General features: G+C 39.2%; 1 protein-coding gene across 3 annotated transcripts in view; it reads left to right on the top strand.

The window, feature by feature from the left end:
* NBEA (neurobeachin) overlaps positions 1 to 18,470 on the top strand; it is a 663,869-nt gene that overhangs the window by 567,448 nt on the left and 77,951 nt on the right. For all 3 annotated transcript variants that reach the window (XM_056109123.1, XM_056109115.1, XM_056109106.1), the window contains 2 exons: positions 2,319 to 2,459; positions 12,794 to 12,913. In XM_056109123.1, coding sequence (XP_055965098.1) covers positions 2,319 to 2,459; positions 12,794 to 12,913 — 261 coding nt within the window. The remainder of the gene's footprint in view (positions 1 to 2,318; positions 2,460 to 12,793; positions 12,914 to 18,470) is intronic.

Here is an 18,470-nt window from a genome sequence, read left to right as displayed (position 1 = left end):
ATATAGATTTTAATGCATTGAAGCTCTTTTCTACAAAGGATAATTCTGTAAAAGACAAAATGACTTTGGTAAAATTTTAATGAAGCAAGTTGTTTAGAGTAAGGTTGGAATAGATTAAAGGAAAACCTAAGAACATTTTGTGAGGCCATCCTGACTAAACAATAATAAGTTAAATTATTTCTGAGAGGTTGTACAATTATTTTATGCAAGTGAAAGATCTATACATTAAGTATAAAACAGCAAAGTATAAATCATGTCAAATGCTTTGAAAAATGTAATGCTTATTGGGGCCGGAGCGATAGCACAGCGGGTATGGCGTTTGCCTTGCACCCAACTGACCTGGGTTCGATCCCCGGCATCCCATATGGTCCCCTGAGCACTGCCAGGAGTAATTCCTGAGTGCAAAGCCAGGAGTAACCCCTGAGCATTGCTGAGTATGAGCCCCCCCCTCAAAAAAAGGGGAGAAAAAAAAGAAAAACGCAATGCTTATTGAGTTACTAAATGCATGTCTGTATATGTAAAAATGTATAAAATATACTATTAATCTTAAATGGAAAATATATATTTTAATATAGTTATATAGCTCATGGGCCGGAGCAATACCATAGTGGGTAGGGGGGTAGGGCATTTGCCTTGCACACAGCCAACCTGGGTTCGATTCTTCCACCCCTCTCAGAGAGCCCGGGAAGCTACCAAAAGTATTCCACCCTCACGGTAAAGCCTGGCAAGCTCCCCGTGACGTATCTGATGTGCCAAAAACAGTAACAACAAGTCTCACAATGGAGATGTTACTGGTGCCCACTCAAGCAAATCGATGAACAACGGGAGGTCAGTGCTATGTAACTCACATGCACTCCATTACAATTACAATTTACTCTCTTATTTTTCAATATTATTATTTTACATAAGAATGAAATTATAGTTCCATTTTTCACATATGTAAAAATATTTGAGTGATAACCAGTGAGATTTAATCAAAATAAAATTGAAATTTTAAAAAGTTTTAAGGATATATTTAACCAGAGTTTCAAAACTTCTGTTATTTAGTCTTCCTTAGGTTATAATTAAGTTAAATAAAAAATACACACAATATGCAAATAATTTTTATATTCAGAATAAGAACCCTCGCAAATAGGAGTTTATTATGGTGATTCTAACAGACTTTTAACTCCTGACAGCATTGTGTTCTTTGAATTAGCCCCTGGAGACCAAAAGAAAAAGCTTACAAGCAATTTATAAATGAATCTTTCTCTCTTGTGTATCATTATTTGTCCCACTGAAACACTAATTCTCTACTACTTCTCTTGTTAAAATTAAGCCTTGGGGGGAACTTTATAGTTAACTAATAATATTAAATTTTGAAATAAAGGAGTTGTATATCATACTTAGTATTCATCTTTTATTTTCCCTATAAACATTTTGTTTGCCTAGTATGCAATCTAAAGCAAAATAGCATAGCTACTAGGTCTTAGGAGTGGACTCCATGTCCCATTAAACCAAAATCAAAACAAAAGCTTAAGTGAGTTTGCTATTTAAAAATCCTAGAAATTGTTAGTGGTAAATGTTGTAAGAAATTTGAAACAGTGATCCACATATTTTTATTGACTATATATGTATATTTTATCTTTTGAGAAATGTAATGTAGACTCTGTTGTAGAATCTACCCTTATAAATGAAAGTGTCATCGTACTGATAGGGAAGGTTTTATGACTTTAGCAAGTACTTTCTAGTTCAAATTGTCTATAGAGTACATTCTCAGCCCAAGTTGTGTAATTTGACTTGAAAAAGATTCATGCTCCATCTGTGCAATAATAGAATGATCCTGACATTCCAACAGCAATTGTATGTGGGTGATTATTCCCTTTCTCACTCTTGAGAGCAGGTAATTCAAACAATGTTTAGTCTAATATCGGTCAACTGCTTCACTCTATCCTCATTGGATATCCTATGCCTCCGCTAAATGATTATTGTTAAGTAAGGAGGAAAATATCATAAAACACTGATTCTTATCTTAATAGTTAACACCACTTTGCCTTTGGTGATGCAGTTTGCTGAACTTTTTAGTAAAATACAGAAACCATGTCTACATAAATCATCATCTTTGGTTATTTTATTAAGTATAATGTTTGTAATTAAAGGCAAAATCAGATCTTCTGAATATACAAGATAATTCATACTTTGTGGTTAAAATAAATTAATAATGCATACTTTCAGAATAAAGAGTTATGCTGTATCCTATAGCAACTAATTTTCTCTGATTCTTTTTTAATATCGCAACTAAACTTTTTAATGATTCTTTTCTTGATTTGCTTTAATAGCCAATTGGCGCATTGAATCCAAAGAGAGCTGTGTTTTACGCAGAGCGCTACGAGACTTGGGAAGATGAGCAGAGCCCGCCCTACCACTATAATACTCATTATTCAACAGGAACATCTACCTTGTCCTGGCTTGTTCGGATTGTGAGTATCTTCATTAAGTTACACTTCTGAGGCTTTTTTTTATTTGAGAGTCTCCCTCCCCCATACACAATTGCTCGGGAGGGGCTGTTCCTGGCTGTATGCTCAGGAGTGTCGCCTACTCACGCACCCGGGGACCATGGTGCCAGGGAGTTAGATGCAAGGCAAGCACCTTAAACCCTGTATTGTCTTTCTGAACCAAGTCCTTAAAATTTTTACCATACATTGTTGGTGATTTTTCTGCATTGAAGATAAGAACTGCGTGCTGAAAGTAGATAAAGGAACAAATATGATAACCTCTCAGTATCTGTATTGCAAATTATAATGCCCAAAAGGGGAAGAAGGGGGGGAGGGAGAGAGAGAGAGAGATAGACAGATACAGACAGAGAGAGAGAGAGAGAGAGAGAGAGAGAGAGAGAGAGGGAGGGAGAGAGAGAGAGAGCGCGCAAGCCTGCTGTAGAAACAGGCTGGGTAGGGGAAACATTGGTGGTGGGAATGTACTTGGTGGAGGACTGGGTGTTGGAACTTTGTATGACTGAAATCTAATCATGAACAACTTTGTAACTGTATAGCTCACATTAATTGGATAAAAAGAAAAGAAATAAAGTTTAGCAGGTATACAAAGAACTGAAAGTTTCTATATTACAGTTTTAGCCCCAGATCAAAACTAAACACAAAAATTTATGAGGCAGGATTCAAAAGGCTGGCATCCTTTACAATGGACCTAAAATATCTTCCTAATGGGATCACCAACAAGCAGATTATAAAACAGAAAGATGAACAAACCTGATTCTTTAATCCTCAGAGGTTCGCTTATAAAGTCAAATTCCTAGTCATTCGTGCCGCAGATGGAAAGGATTTAGTAGCCGGGTGTGAAATAGAAAGGAACAAAAAATCTGCCAAAGGGGTAAAAAAGAAATCTAGAAAAATTAAATTTCCGTTTACCATTAGGCTGTGTGGAGACCAGAGGCCCCATCTGGCTTGCGTGGCCCAGGAGATAGAATTGTTAAGCTATGGGGGTGGTGTGACTTCATCAAGTGACGTCATGTCACTTTAGAAGACTTTGAAGATGGTAAAAGAAGGAATCTTTTAGAAAGCACTTAAACACAAAGACACTAATTGAGAAAGTTCTTTCCATTTCATCCCAGGCTCCAGTAGGGACAGACCTGGCTAGGGAGCCAGGGCCTTAGGCAAAGTTGGGGGGGCTGGGACTGTATAAAAACACTTTTCATAGGTAAATGGAGTTCAGAGTGGTGTGTGTGTGTGTGTGTGTGTGTGTGTGTGTGTGTGTGTGTGTGTGTGTGTCTCTGTGTCTCCGTGTCTCCGTGTCTCTGTTTGTGTGTGTCTGTGTGTGTGTTTTGAAAGATGTAAACTGACTTTTTTGTAATTAAATAAGCCTCATGTCAGATACACAAGATAAGGCCTTAAAATTACTTATCAGTTGCTTGACTTGATTTTTATATTCATCCGTGCCTGCCTGAAAAGCTAAGCATACCCAGATCACAAATCATATGGGGCCGGAAAGTTAATACAGCGGGTAGGGTGCTTGCCTTGCATGAGTCTGATCTGGGTTTGATCTGCTAGGGTCCCCCAAGCCCTGCCAGGAATGATCCCTGAGAACAAAGCCAGGAGGAAATCTGAGAACGGCCAGGTTTGACCCAAAAACAAAAACAAAAATCACAATTCACCCTTAGGTTAATTTCATTTTCCAGTGAGACGTGCATGAATCTGTATCTGCCCATGGTGTGGCAGGAGGCCTGCAGGTGCCTTTCTAGTGCTGTCTGCAGCAATGCACACTGCTTACTGGGAAGTTTCTGTTGTCTAGGAGTCACATTAGGGGTTTTTAAAGGGTGAGATTTAACAGATTTGGTAGGGATTTGGTAACCCAGTGTATTCAAAATGTTATCATTTGGGGCATATGACCAATATAAAATTGTTAAAGAGATAGTTTACATGTGACCAGCCCAAGTTGTCTTAATTCAGAATAGACGTTTTATTGGTAGTGCATTCAGTTTGAATTTACCGTGTCTGAAGTACTCAATTGTGTAGTCACCACGCGACCAGGGAAATCCCGCGGCTCTCTCTCGCCGCCTGCGTTCGGTGGTCTCGTGCTGCTTCCCTACCCAGGACAGCTGATGCCATGGACGAACAGAGGAGGCAGTGAGGGCCAGGTGGGTTGGTGATCAGGTGCCATTTATTCCGTTCTCCCCACGTGCCTGTTCCAGTCTCACTAAGCCCTTCGTTCCCATCTCCTCCTGTCTCCCTCGCTCATCTCTCCACTCCACGCTCCGACTCGCCGCCTTGTCTCTCTCTAGTCTCTCCCCAGCATTGGGGAGTAGCAACCACTCACCTAGGTCCTGTAGCACAATCAACATATCAAAGCCCTTCCTGATCAGGCTCAAGGGCATAATGCCTCTTAGGGATTTTTCTCCTTTTCTTAGTCCAGTAACTTAATTGACTTCTTAATTAACCTCTTAATTCTGTCTCTTAATATTAGTCATTTTGTATGGACACAGTAAGAGATACATTAAGCTTGTAGGAATGCTCTCCTGGGCACATCTCTCTATAGATCTCAGAGTACAGTGCTCAGGTCAGATTAGTCTTTCCTCACCCTAGCAGGATCCTAATCTAGTTACTTTTTGGATCATGACGGAATTTGTCCATGATCATTCTCTTAACTTCTAGTTAAGCATTACAGCGCTTTGGCATGGTCCATTTCAATGCCAAGATAGTTCACAGCTTGCCCTGGGTCCATCCAGTCCCTTCGTCGGGACCCTGCATTTGCAGTGCTAGGAAGTAAGGGCAACTGAGGCTTAAGTCGAGAGAACAGATGCCCAGGAGTGGAGATTGTTGGAAGTCAATTAACTCCCAAGTTACAAAAGCTAACTGTCTCCCTGTGTCTATTCAAAAAGGACTTTGCTCTAAATTAACTATGCAAAGCACTTACGGAGAAGAGAAAAGCAATATTTACAAGTTCAGAGAGTCTGATTAGGAGATAGAGGTGGTGATTGACCAGTTGGAAGAGCAGAGCACAAAGAAAGAGGTTACAAATAAGCATAGAGGAATGGGAGCACTGTGATGGAAGTAACCTAAGAAATCTAAGCTCCCTGTGGCAAGGCAGAAAGGACAAACCAATGTTATCCTACTCTCAGTGGCCGCTGTGACTAGCAGCTCTACTGAATGGAAAATGGCCATCACCAGCACTTATTTTTATGGGGCTGCACTTAGCCAAACAGCTCATTTAAACAGAACTATCGTGTTCTAATAGCTTCCTAAGTGATTGACCTAATGGTCCAGGTATTAGTGATTTTTCTCAATCTCATTCCAAGGAGTTTATGAAGTAGAAAGTATATTAAAATTTGTGTCTCTAAGAATGAGTTCAAGAAAACAAAATACAGATTAAAATAAGTCTCTGTCCATTGCCTTTCAAGCCTCTCAGACCCAGAGTCTTTCAGTTTGTCATTGTTTTCCAACAGTATACTTAGTGTGACAGTGCTTCAAAAGGCAAATTAATTTTATATCCAAGTCATTGCATTACTTGAAATTAAGCTTAGTGTTTAGACAAACTCCTACTTAAGTCTAAACTCTGAAGAGACTGCTTCATTAATTGGTACCATTAGACAAGCGACAAAGAAACTATTAGAACAGAGTTTGGATTTTTTTTGAGATACTAGTTAGAATAGAAGTACATGTTTTATATGAAATGATCTTACTTTAAATCTTATGCAGAACATATACTCACAGAAGTGATTAAATTTTACTCTCTGATCTGTATATCTCTTAGCAACCTAATCATCCTTCACATTCAGTTTATTCTGCCTAACTGTTCAAAACCCACGTGTGAAATGTCAGCATATAATTCTTAGAAGTTAGTGGCTTGTACAACAAAAGTAATTTATCAATTAGGTTGTTGGCTGTGTGTGTGTGTGTGTGAGTCTGCGGTTTTTGGGTCACAACTGGCTGTGTTCAGGACTTACTTCAGGTTCTGGGCCCAGGGACCTGTATGTGTTGTCAGGGATCAAACCGGCATCGGCCACATGCAAAGCAAGAATCTTACATGCTATACTATCTCTCTAGCCCTGTAAATTAAATTTTTTAATTTGGAACTTTTAAAAGTTTGTGATTTGAGAACTTATGAAAACCTGTTGTAAGCATAATATCTTTATGTGTGTACATATGTATATATATTTGTTATGCACAGATAACACTTTTGGAAGTACTATAATTAAAACCAGAAAATAATGCTGCTAAATAAAATACCATGTTTATCTTGAATAATAATGCTTAAGGACAATGCATACTTGCTCTGAGGAAGATGATGAGTTCTTTATCAAGAGCCTGGTGTGTAGAACCCAGATAAGTTTATTGAGAGTTTCAGAAGGTTCTGAATGATGCACCTGGGTTCTTTCAAGAGCAATGCTAGAAATAAACATCACGAGTTAGGCAAAGTCCAACAAAATGCTCTCCCCAATTTTCAGAAAATGACCCTCAATTTTTTCCAAAATAAAATAAGAATGAAGGATAATAGTAAGGATGGAATTAACTGAGATAATACGGTGCTGAGCACAGAAAGGGACTCCCATGACTCATCAGTTCCTTTCCTTCCGGTACTTATTTGCCTTTGGTAGCATCAAAATGAATCTTTTCTTTGAGATAGTTACTGTCCCCAGCTCCACCAGTGTTACCCGTAGATGGGGTTTGTTTCAAGTGAAGGATAAGAACTAGAAGAAAAATTATTCATGTGACGATGGAACAAAACTCATGTAAGCTAGAAGGATAAAAGAGCTGGATAAAGAGAAGATGGGCTAGGGAATGGGAAATGATTGTCTAGGGAAGAGAATGGAATTAACAGGTCTGTAAACATTGAAAGGAAATAGACTCTTAAAGGTTCTTATGAAGCCCAGTAGGACAGTTTACTTAGCACAGTCCAGGTTAATCTTCTTTTCTAGCACTGAAAAGGGATTGGAAGATATGGTATGATCTTATGGGAGATAAAGTTAGGAAGAATTCTGCCTTTGGCCATTTATATTGCAATTCTTAAAGCCCAACCAGTATTTTTGTTTCTGAAATTACTCTTTTATATTTAGTTGTTTGGGCATCTTACCTTTCAGACTGAAGGGTTTCTTGTACAATGCTGACTTTTCAAATACGGTGAAGCACACATAGAAAATAGTTCAGTCAACGTGTGTTAGGTGAAGTACTATGAAGTTTCCTAGTGCTTAACAATGCTCTGGGTCATCCTCTCTATTAGTTACGAGTCTAGTAAAAGTAAAACCTTGAAGTTAGTGGGAAAAAAACAAATAGAAAAAGGCAATTTTCTCAGTAAGCTGAGCTTAAGAGATCATGCTTATAACAAATAGAGTATCAATTTGTATTAGTACCTAACCACCTTAGCAGCCAGAGACTTTCAAGAATAATGAGAATAGATGTCAGTGATGACTCCAAAAACAGTTCATCAGATGTCTTTAAAAAGCTCCTTAAAACTGTGAAACATGGGATTATGCAGTATGCTGTGCTTTGGGGTACCACCAGATGTATAAACTTTATGATTGAAAATAAAAATAATTATTAGATTTCAGGGGCTGTAGCGATAGCATGACAGGTAGGGCCTTGCACGCGGCCAAGCCAGGTTCAATTCCTCCACCCCTCTCGGAGAGCCCAGAAAGCTACCAAGAGTATCTCGCCCGCACAGCAAAGCCTGGCAAGCTCCCCGTGACGTATTCGATATACCAAAAACAGTAACAACACGTCTCACAGTGGAGACATTCCTGGTGCCCGCTTGAGGAAATTGATGAACAATGGGAGGACGGTGCTACAGTGCAGTGCTATTTGATTTCAGATACTGTTTCACTATGTTCATCCACTTACCCATCTCTGCAATTCTTGGTATGTCTTTGATCAGAACGGAAATTTTTTTGTAGGGGTACATTATCATCCACTTGGTGTATAGCTCAACTTTTTGTGATGATGCGATGTCGCAGGCTTTTTACTCACACATATTCACTCACATATCAGCGGCTCACATATATTCACTCACATATATTCACTCATATATCAGTGACTCTTCACTCATATATTTAATAAAATTTTAGAGACCGTCTGATTCCTCTGAATTCAGCTCTTCTTACTGCCCATAGATAAAGAATAAATGCTGTACCTCAGCATCCTAGAATGATGAAATAAATTCCAAAGATAACTTTTCCGTTATTAAGGACTAACAGGAAAAATAGACCTTACTCTTACCCAGCCATTCTCCATCTCCTGATGATGCCTTGTCTGCTTAGATGTGCTCTGCAAGTATTTATCAAATACTATGAACCAAGTACTCTGTTTGGTGCTCAGGGTACCTCGATGAATCCACGAAGTTGCTCAGTGCCTGGTATGTTGTTCAGTGAACCAGCAATCTTGCAGTACTGTGCATAAAGCTGGGAATGAGTTTCATCACTGAGTCATGGGGCTATTCCAAGCTTTCTCAATATCATTTAGCCCTTTTTGATTCATGCCATTTCCCTCAAGGCATTGTCATTCTCAATTAACGTAGATAAAGGTACTGAGGTACAGTTACTTAACACAATCACTCAGGGTAAGTAACTTTCCTAAGAGAGGTAAATGGTTCCACCAAGATTCAAACTTAGATCTGTCAAAGTCCATTCAACTTATCACAGCCACTTCTTGAAATTTTATAGACCCATTTTAATTAGTATAATTTCATAATGAGATCTACTTCATCTACTGCCATATCGCAACAGTGAATTTAAAATCTATGAAGCAAACTACTAGTAAAGGCATCTCACAACTTTTTCCCCTAACTTACTTTTGATAACATTTATTTGTTTTCAGTATTACTTAAAATCTTCAATAATAATATGAAGTTTCTGACTGCTCAGATGAATCAGTAGTATCCAACTCCCGCTCACCTACGTTGTGATTCTTCATCTGTCTCCTCCATCATTCTTTTGTGTCATTTAACACTGAAAAAGAGTCCTTGATGATGCATTACACACTTATGAAATTGATGTCATGCAGCCTCAGGAATTTCATGAAGATACTGAAGAAGAAGAGTATTTGTCACTGTTGTCCAACCACCAGACCTTATGGCTAATAGCAAAGGATGGGAGTGGAGAAGAATTAGTTTAAAGAAACCTTGTAGTATTTTACAGATATAAAATCTTGACAAAGAATTGTATATTTTAGGGGAAAAATCTATGAATATTTCACATATATGTATTATTATTATTATTATTATTATTATTATTATTATTATTATTGAACCAAAAGGTGCATGTCATTCATTTTATGTTTGAGATGCTTGAGGAGAAAACACATATTTATCTTTGTTATACTTATTGTTCAGTAAGAAATTGTAAGAACAAATTACTTAGTCCTTTTAAATTTGGAAGCAGTTTCCTTGACATCAGAAATAATGTCACTACCCCAACATAAAAACTACAGAAAAGGCATTAAAAATAAATGCAATAGGACTTTGTGATAAAACTATTGCTAAGTTTCCACATTATCATAAGCTAATGGTTACAAAATGTCAGAAGGATTAGTATTTAGTCCTATTTGCTCTTAATGTATCTTATTTATTCTCGCACAGATTAGACGCAAAGCAATTTCTGTGGACCAACAGTGTCCGAAGTATTGGAAGCCTATTCAGAGGAAAGGGGCCATTTAACACTAAACTGTAAAACCATGTAACAAAAGCTCTGTGGTTTTTGAGAAAATATAAGCTGTTCTCTGAGCATACTGTAGAACTTGGCAAATCCAGGAAAGCTTTTCAAGGAGAAAATAACGTTTTGACCATGATTTATAGTATAAGAAAAACTTAGCCAAGTAAGGATAATTAATCAAAACTATAAACATGACCAGGGATAGGAAGGGACAAAACGTGTGACAAGACCATCCATGTGAAGTCATGGATGGTGAGAGAGCAGAGTTAGGAGTTAAGGAGATTCCTGATCAGTCAGGATCCTGCAAGACAAATTGAGTCCTCTGGACATTCTCATGATGACTTTGGGAGCCACTCCTGTGATGCTTAGGATCTCCTAACTCAGAGCTCAGGCATCACTCCCCTCGATACGCAGCTGACCGTGTAAATCTGGAGATCAGTCCAGACCCCCTACATGAAAATTATGTTCTCTAGACAATAGGATAAAAAAAAAACTATGGTACATCTACACAATGGAATACTATGCAGCCATAAGGAAAATTGAATTCATAAAATTTGCTTATAAATAGATGGACATGGAGTGTATCATACTGAGTGAAATGAATCAGAAGAGGAACAGACATGGAGTGATAGCACTCATTTGTGGGATATAAAAAAAAAAGTAGTATGAGACTAATATCCAAGGACAGAAGAAACAAGGCCCAGGAGGACTGGTTCACATTTGGAAGCCAGCTACAAATTGCAGGGGAGAGGGGGTTGCGGGACGGATGGAGGGCATGGATAAAGCAGGGACCACGAGGACAATAATAGTTAGAAATGATTGCTCTAAATTAGAATCAAGTGCTGAAAGTAGGTAACGGGATATACATGATCGCTTTCAGTACCTGCATTACAAACTATAATTTCCAAGGGGGGGTGGAGAGACAGAGAGACAGAGAGAGAGGAAAAAGGGAGTCGCAGGGGTGTGGGGTGTAAAAGGCCCTCCCGTTGATCGTCGATTTGCTCGAGCGGGCCCAGTAACGTCTCCATTGGAGACTTTGTTGTTACTGTGTCTGGCATATCGAATACTCTCGGTAGCTTGCCGGGCTCTCCGAGAGGGGCGGAGGAATCGAACTCGGGTCGGCCATGTTGGCCGCTTGTAAGGCGAACGCCCTACCGCTGTGCTATCGCTCCAGCCCAGGTAAAGGCCCTCCCGTTGATCGTCGATTTGCTCGAGCGGGCCCAGTAACGTCTCCATTGGAGACCTTGTTGTTTCTGTGTCTGGCATATTGAATACTCTCGGTAGCTTGCCGGGCTCTCCAAGAGGGGCGGAGGAATCGAACTCAGGTCGGCCATAGTTGGTCGCTTGTAAGGCGAACACCCTACCCGCTGTGCTATCGATGGGAAGTAAACTGAAGACATTGATGATGGGAAATATACACTGGTGAAGGGACAAGTGTTAGAACATTGTATGACTAAAACCCAATCATGAACAACTTTGTAACTGCGCATCTCACCGTGATTCAATAAAAGATATAGGAATACCAGAAAAACTTATGTTCTCCATTCTGTTGACCTCTCTGCTCCCCTGGTTTTGAAAAAATATCTTTGGTCCAGAGAGATAGTACAGAGGCTAAGGCACTCCCTTCCATGTCTGTGGCTGACCCTGGTTTGGATCCCCAGTGCCATGTACTATTCCCAGAGTCCCACCTGGAGCAAGCCCTGAGCACAGAGCCAGGAGTAAGCCCTGAGTTCAGACAAATGTGGCTCACAAACAAACAGATAAGCCCAGGCAGAAGCAGTAGCCCTAAACAGAGTGTGTGTGGTGTTTTCAAGGGCCCAACTTCAGTCCTGGCACCATGTGCCCCTCTGAGGACCATCTGGTGTGGCCTGGTGGGTCCTGAGCAGCCCTGGGTCTGGTCCTTGGGTCCCCAGCAACACTCAGGTGTCAGTTAGGTCTGGCACAGCCTGGGCAAGGTAGCACCAGGGATGGCCCCCAGCCTCTGCGCTACAGAGAAGCCTCCCCACCCAAAACCAGGTTATAGCACCATAAAGCGATACAAGCACTTGAGCTGGCTTTCATAGGCAGCCTAGAGGAGCATTCCCTAGCCCTTTCCACACTTAGTGAAGTGGCAGGTGACTTCCTTACTGCAGTGCCACTGTGTACAGCCTTACTGAGACAGAACACCTGAGTTATTAATTGACAATGTTGCACAATCAGCATAAAAGCTTAGTGCACTGGAGTTCTGATCACCAGAATGTCACCATTTTACAGATCTCCTGGAGTTCACAGTGCAACATGGTGGGCCCAAGGATAGTACCACCAGTTGGGCACATGCCTTGCATACAGACAATCTGGGTTCCATCCCTGGTACGTTGAATGATCCCCTGAGTACCAAACACAGAACCAGGAGTAAGCTCAGAGCATCACTGTGTTCTCAAACCTCCCCCCTCCCTCCCTCCCCCCCCAAATGAGAAAGGAGCAACATGACACGCTAGAGTGTCAGTGTGGCGGGGACTTAATGTGGTGTTTGTGACTTTGTGGTGTGGGTGTATTTTCAGAATCCTGCCCGTTCTGCCACAAAAGACTTTCAGAGATAGCCATCTTCCACACATCTTCCACAAATGATGGCTGTGTTTAAAGGATCGAATACTTACATCATCTATTCTTGTTTCTTTTCCTTAGGAACCTTTTACAACCTTCTTCCTCAATGCAAATGATGGAAAATTTGACCATCCAGATCGAACCTTCTCGTCAGTTTCAAGGTCTTGGAGAACTAGTCAGAGAGATACTTCTGATGTAAAGGTAGGCACTTTGATCTCTTGCCTTATTGCTATTAATTTCATTTGAAGATAGGTCGTAAGTTTGATTTTTTTAATGCAACTGGCAATATGTTTTCTGCTACAATTCTGTTTTGTTATATTTTAAAATTATATGGTCCATCTAAAAGGAAATCATTTTAAACATCACAGAAGTTGATTCATTATTCTTCTGTTAATTCAGTTAAAGGGATTTTGTTATTTTTAAAAATCCCTATCTAATTTAGATTAAATAATCAAGAGATGGAAGAAAAGCCCATAAATTGCCTTTCCTGCTGTTAACTCAATATTTGGCCCCTTCCATAAAACACAGCAGGAATTGGATTTGACCTTAATGTGTCATATTGTTATAGCTTGCCCAGCTTTGGGTTTACATAGCCTGAGGCAATTAATAAAGCATTAATGACAAGACCCATTTAAAATGTAGGCTTTCCATACAGCCTTAGCTTTTTCTTGACTATGCCTGAGGGTGCTACACAACAATACACATTAGATTAAAGCAGCACAGAAGTCTGCACACAATATGCAGGAATAACCCAGACACACAAACACACACACAAAATCCACAATATTCAGATTTAGCACAGAAGAATACTTTTATCATGGATATTACTCCTCTGCTGTTAAAACACAAAGATTTGGCATTCATTTATATGAGCTTTTGTTTTGTACAAGGGTTGTACTTACAGCAGTAAAATACATTTCTTCTTTTGTGTTTTTCATTTTGGTGATAAGACATTATCAAAGTATTACATAGAAATGTGTTCTTATTATACTTTGTTGAAAAAAATTCCTGTTTACTGCCACTTCTATGATTAAATATACCAGTGTAAGCAGCTCTCTGTGGTGATAGGTATGGTGTTGAAAAATGTGTATCTATGAAAAGTGTGAGTACCAGTTTTCTAAATCCCAGTACCTCAAAAAATGGAATGATAAATAAGTATGCCAGTGTTATGACATTGCAGTTTTCAGGCCCCAAATTCAACAAAAGGAGGCAAGTTAAAGTCTATTTATAGTTAATAGTTATGCTTATCTATTGCAAACATTCTTAAAAGTCAGTTGTAGTTCTACTGAACTGTTTGAAAACTTGCATACAATTTTTGTTGAGTTCTTTTTCCAAGCAGAAAACAAAATATATCCAAATTCTGTGTAGGAGATCTTCCTTTCATCTGTTATCATTAAAGTTTTCATAAGTAAAAATGTTATATACCGAATATTCAAATAGAGAACTAAGATCATTTAACATATATTCTTACTGCATTCGGGCTGGAGCGATAGTACAGCAGGTAGAGCATTTGCCTTGCACTTGGCCGACCCAGGTTTGATTCCTCTGTCCCTCTCCGAGAGCCCGCCAAGCTACTGAGAATATCCAGCCTGCACGGCAAGCTCCCCCTGGCTTATTTGATATGCCAAAAACAGTAACAACAAATCTCACAACAGAGGTGTTACTGGTACCTGTTCGAGCAAATCGATGAACAACGGGAGGACAGTGCTACATTCCTTATTACATTAAACTTCCAGATACCACATTTTCCTCCTAACTGCTTTCTAACTTCCTTAGGGAGTTCACCTCTAAGATACCCCTTGACCATCATTTAAACAGATGATGTCAGGAGGGGGTCCGTTTCTTATTTAATAACATTTTGAGATTTAACATAGCAAAATGAGACGTATGACGGCTTCTAGCATTAGCACAAGACTTACTGAAAGTCTTCAATAAATCCTTTATATGTAAAGAGAGTGTTTTATCTCTTTTTTAAAAGTTTTTTTAAAGGGAGAAGCCTGTAGTATTTACATCTAAATTTGGAGCCATAATCAAATTATATCAAACTATTCCAGGTGAAAATGTTTGCTCACTTTAATTTGACATCACACACACACACACACACACACACACACACACACACACAATCCTAATCCACTCAGTTGAAAGATCCACCCTCACAATCTCCAATTTACTGAAGTCTGTCATTCGAATTCACTAGTGTAGATACAGTTTGGACTTCACTCTTTACTCAGAGAACATCATTGGTGCTTTTGATCACCAGGTACCTGAGTATTTGAGCTCCATGTGTTTACTTGGTGATCAAGCTAGTTCCAGTCTTTTCTTCTAAAAGTGCCAGGAATTCTTCCAACCGTTTTCCTGTTCTGAAACTTTTCAGAAACTCTTACCTTTTGTTTTTAATTATATTCCTTTGGCTCCTTGCTCACATAATCAAGAATAAAGATCACCAACGTAGAAGATTTTTTTTTCATCCGCAAGCAGCTGCCCTGAGCGTGAACTAGTACCTTTTTTTCACCCACCCCTACTTCAGAAGCTCATAATTGGCATTGCACAGATTTCTCTCTTTTACAGGTGCCTCCTCCCAGCACCCCTAAACTTACATATTTTGTATACTTCTTGAATAGTATATCTCATGCCTACCATATCTTTTGAACAGTTGCATATTGCCTGTATACAAAGTTATTCATGGAGAAAGTCCCACTTGATGAATAGTTTATATATACATAGTAATTCCTGGAGATAATCCCTTATGGATGGATATTCTCTCTATATCTAGTGCTCGCTCTCTCTCTCTCTCTCTCTCTCTCTCTCTCTCTCTCTCTCTCTCTCTCTCTCTCTCTCTCTCTGTTTCTTTCTCAGCTCAATGGTAGTTTACCTGGATTCAGTTCCAAGCACACACAACAAGTAATCTTATCTAAAGGACAGTTGCTATTAATGGGAAAGTTGACTCAAAGGCTCTCTATATTCCTAATTTCTAATAATCTTGCTAGACCCCCATTCCTGAATATGCCAATTTGCTCCCGAGAATACTGTATGTGGACATCTTCTTCCTATCACTTTTATAATAAATAGTGTAACCTTTGCTAATCTGGGAAGTGAAAAGATGGATTTATCTTTGCTTTGGCTTGGTTTTCATTGAATGAGCTAAGTGAACACTTATTTATTAAATCTCATATCTCTTGCCCATTTTTTTAGTTGGATTAAAAAAATGTGATTGCCTTGAAGAACTTTAAAATTTATAGAAAGTTGCTATGCAAGTACGGTTTCTTGGTCCTATTTTTTTTTATATTTCAGTTTTGTTCCTGTAGGTTTTGTATGTGTTTGTTCTAATCTTTTCTTTTAATACATTAGCATTTGGGGGTCTTTAGTAATGAAACATTAGGTAGGATTAATGGGAGTTTAAGAGTTTTTAAATTTATGTAAATGTTTCATATTGATTATAGCATATAGCGTTATCCTTGCTGAGATAATTACCATATTTTGCATGGACGATCGGGTTACAGAAACTTATGATAGTTTGCTAATTCTTTGTTTCAACCCTTTTGATTTCTTAGCTTCAGTTGTAAAAATAAGTGACTGGATATGATTTGAAGAAAATATTTTTCATTTCTGATGAAAACTATGGGCTGGAGCGATAGCACAGTTGTAGGGCATTTGCCTTGCACGCAGCCAGCCCGGCCGAGCAGGGTTTGATTCCTCTGCCCCTCTCGGAAAGCTCGGCAATCTACCAAGAGTATCTCGCCCACACGGCAAAGCCTGGCAAGCTACCCATGACGTATTCAATATGCCAAAAACAGTAACAACAAGTCTCAAAAAATGGAGACGTTACTGGGCCCACTCGAGCAAATAGATGATCAACGGGAGGACAGTGACAGTGATGAAAAGTATATCCACAGTATCTCCTAACTTCTTAAATAATGGTTTTCTGGAGTAGTCTAAAAGGGTAGAGAGTTTTATTCTGGCTCTCTATCGCTGTTCGTCTCTTCCTATGGTCATGAATACTCACTGGGTAGAGTTAGGGAGTTGATGAAGTGGTCTTCTCAGAGCAAAACATCCTTTAAGTCATACCAGTAGCTTTCATCTTTACTTTCTGTTCTCTAGCAGTCTCTTGGTAACAATGACACTGAACTTACTGAAATTCTTCCACTAATTTTCTTAATACCTTCAAAAGTTGTTATATCACTTTTGAATAGCCATAAAGATGTCTGGAAAGGTAGCTGTGACAAAATGTCATTAAGGTGACACAGTGTAAATTAATACAGTTAATGGAGGTGCTCACCACTGACTTGGTGACCCATTATGAGCTCCTGTGGAATTAACGAATGCCAGGACATCAATCTTTGGAGAGGAAAAAAAAATCTAGATGGCAGCTTTAAAACCCTTGCAGTGAATCATGTTAGAAAAGTGAAAATGTCTGGGGTGGATTTGATTTCACTAGGAGGCCATAAAATGGTATGCTCTCTCAGCAAAATATATTAAACTGAAATGTCAGATTTGATGCAATAGGTATACAATTATGATAGTGTTAATAGTGGTCTTCTATCATTCTTAGGCATACTTTCAAGTCCAATTTCCCAACAGCTCGAACTTGTCATAAGCCTGTAAATTAGAAATTGTGTTTGAGTATATTTTCTTATTATTTACAGAACGCATATGATAGCATTAACTGTACCTTGGGGTTTTAGTGTAGCTGTTAAAATAACTAGAAATCACATTTACAGACCCAAAATGCCTGTGTTAATATTCATCTTGACATGCTTTTGATAAGACTTGATGTATTTCTGCAGTGTTTTTCATTTAGGAAATTGTAAACAAGTGTTCCTTAAAGAAACACCAATTAACAGGAATCTTTCACAGGGAAGGGAGCAAGCTGTTGTTTTAAGAAGACCAGCTAATGGCTAATACCCAGAGTTATTTTGTTTGTTTGTTTTTTAATTGAATCACCAGGATATACACAGTTTACAAAGCTGTTCGTGGTTGGGTTTCAGTCACACAATGTCCCAATACCCATCCCTCCATCAGTGGACGTTTCCTACCACCAGTATCCCTCCTATCACCTGACACACCACCCCAGCCTGCCTCTATGGTGGCACTTTTCTTTTCTCTCTCTCTCTTTCTCTCTCTCTCTGTCTCTGTCTCTATCTCTATCTCTCTGACTCTGTCTTTCTCTGTCTCTCTCTCGCCTCTCTCTCCTTTCTCTGTCTTTCTCTCTGTCTCTCTCTGAGCATTATAGTTAGCAATACAGGTACTGAGAGGTTATCATGTTTGTTCCTTACCTACTTTTAGCATGCATCTCTTATCCAGAGTGATCATTTCAAATGAATGTTTCTTTGTTTTAGAGACAGACATGTAGAAATGAAATAGTTGCATCCTATGGGAGCTCCCTTCTTACTTTAAAAGAAATCTCCATAGGGTTTTTCCATAGAGGCTGGACCAGGGGACATTCCCACTAAGAGTGACTTGGGTTCACTGTTTCGTGGCATGGCATGGGACCCCCAGCACTGCTGGAAACAGCCCTTGAGCACCTGGTGGCATGGCCCAAAACAAAGTAAACCCCAAAAAGGCAAAGTAGGAATGTAAGAGCTCGGAACGCTGGATTTAAAGTGGTTAGGTCTTATATCTGACTATATCATTTGTTTGTAGTTGTTAGTAAATTATTCACCCTTTTTGGACTCATTGTTCTTGTTTGTTAAATGGAAAGAATGAGGACATCTACCTTATGCAGGCTTTGTGAAGATTCAGAAAATTAGCATGAAGC

This window comes from Sorex fumeus, unplaced genomic scaffold (genome assembly GCF_029834395.1).
Source record: "Sorex fumeus unplaced genomic scaffold, SorFum_2.1 ptg000008l, whole genome shotgun sequence".
Taxonomy (NCBI): Eukaryota; Metazoa; Chordata; class Mammalia; order Eulipotyphla; family Soricidae; genus Sorex; species Sorex fumeus.
Note: the sequence above shows the minus strand (reverse complement) of the source record. Positions and strands in the feature narration are given on the sequence as shown.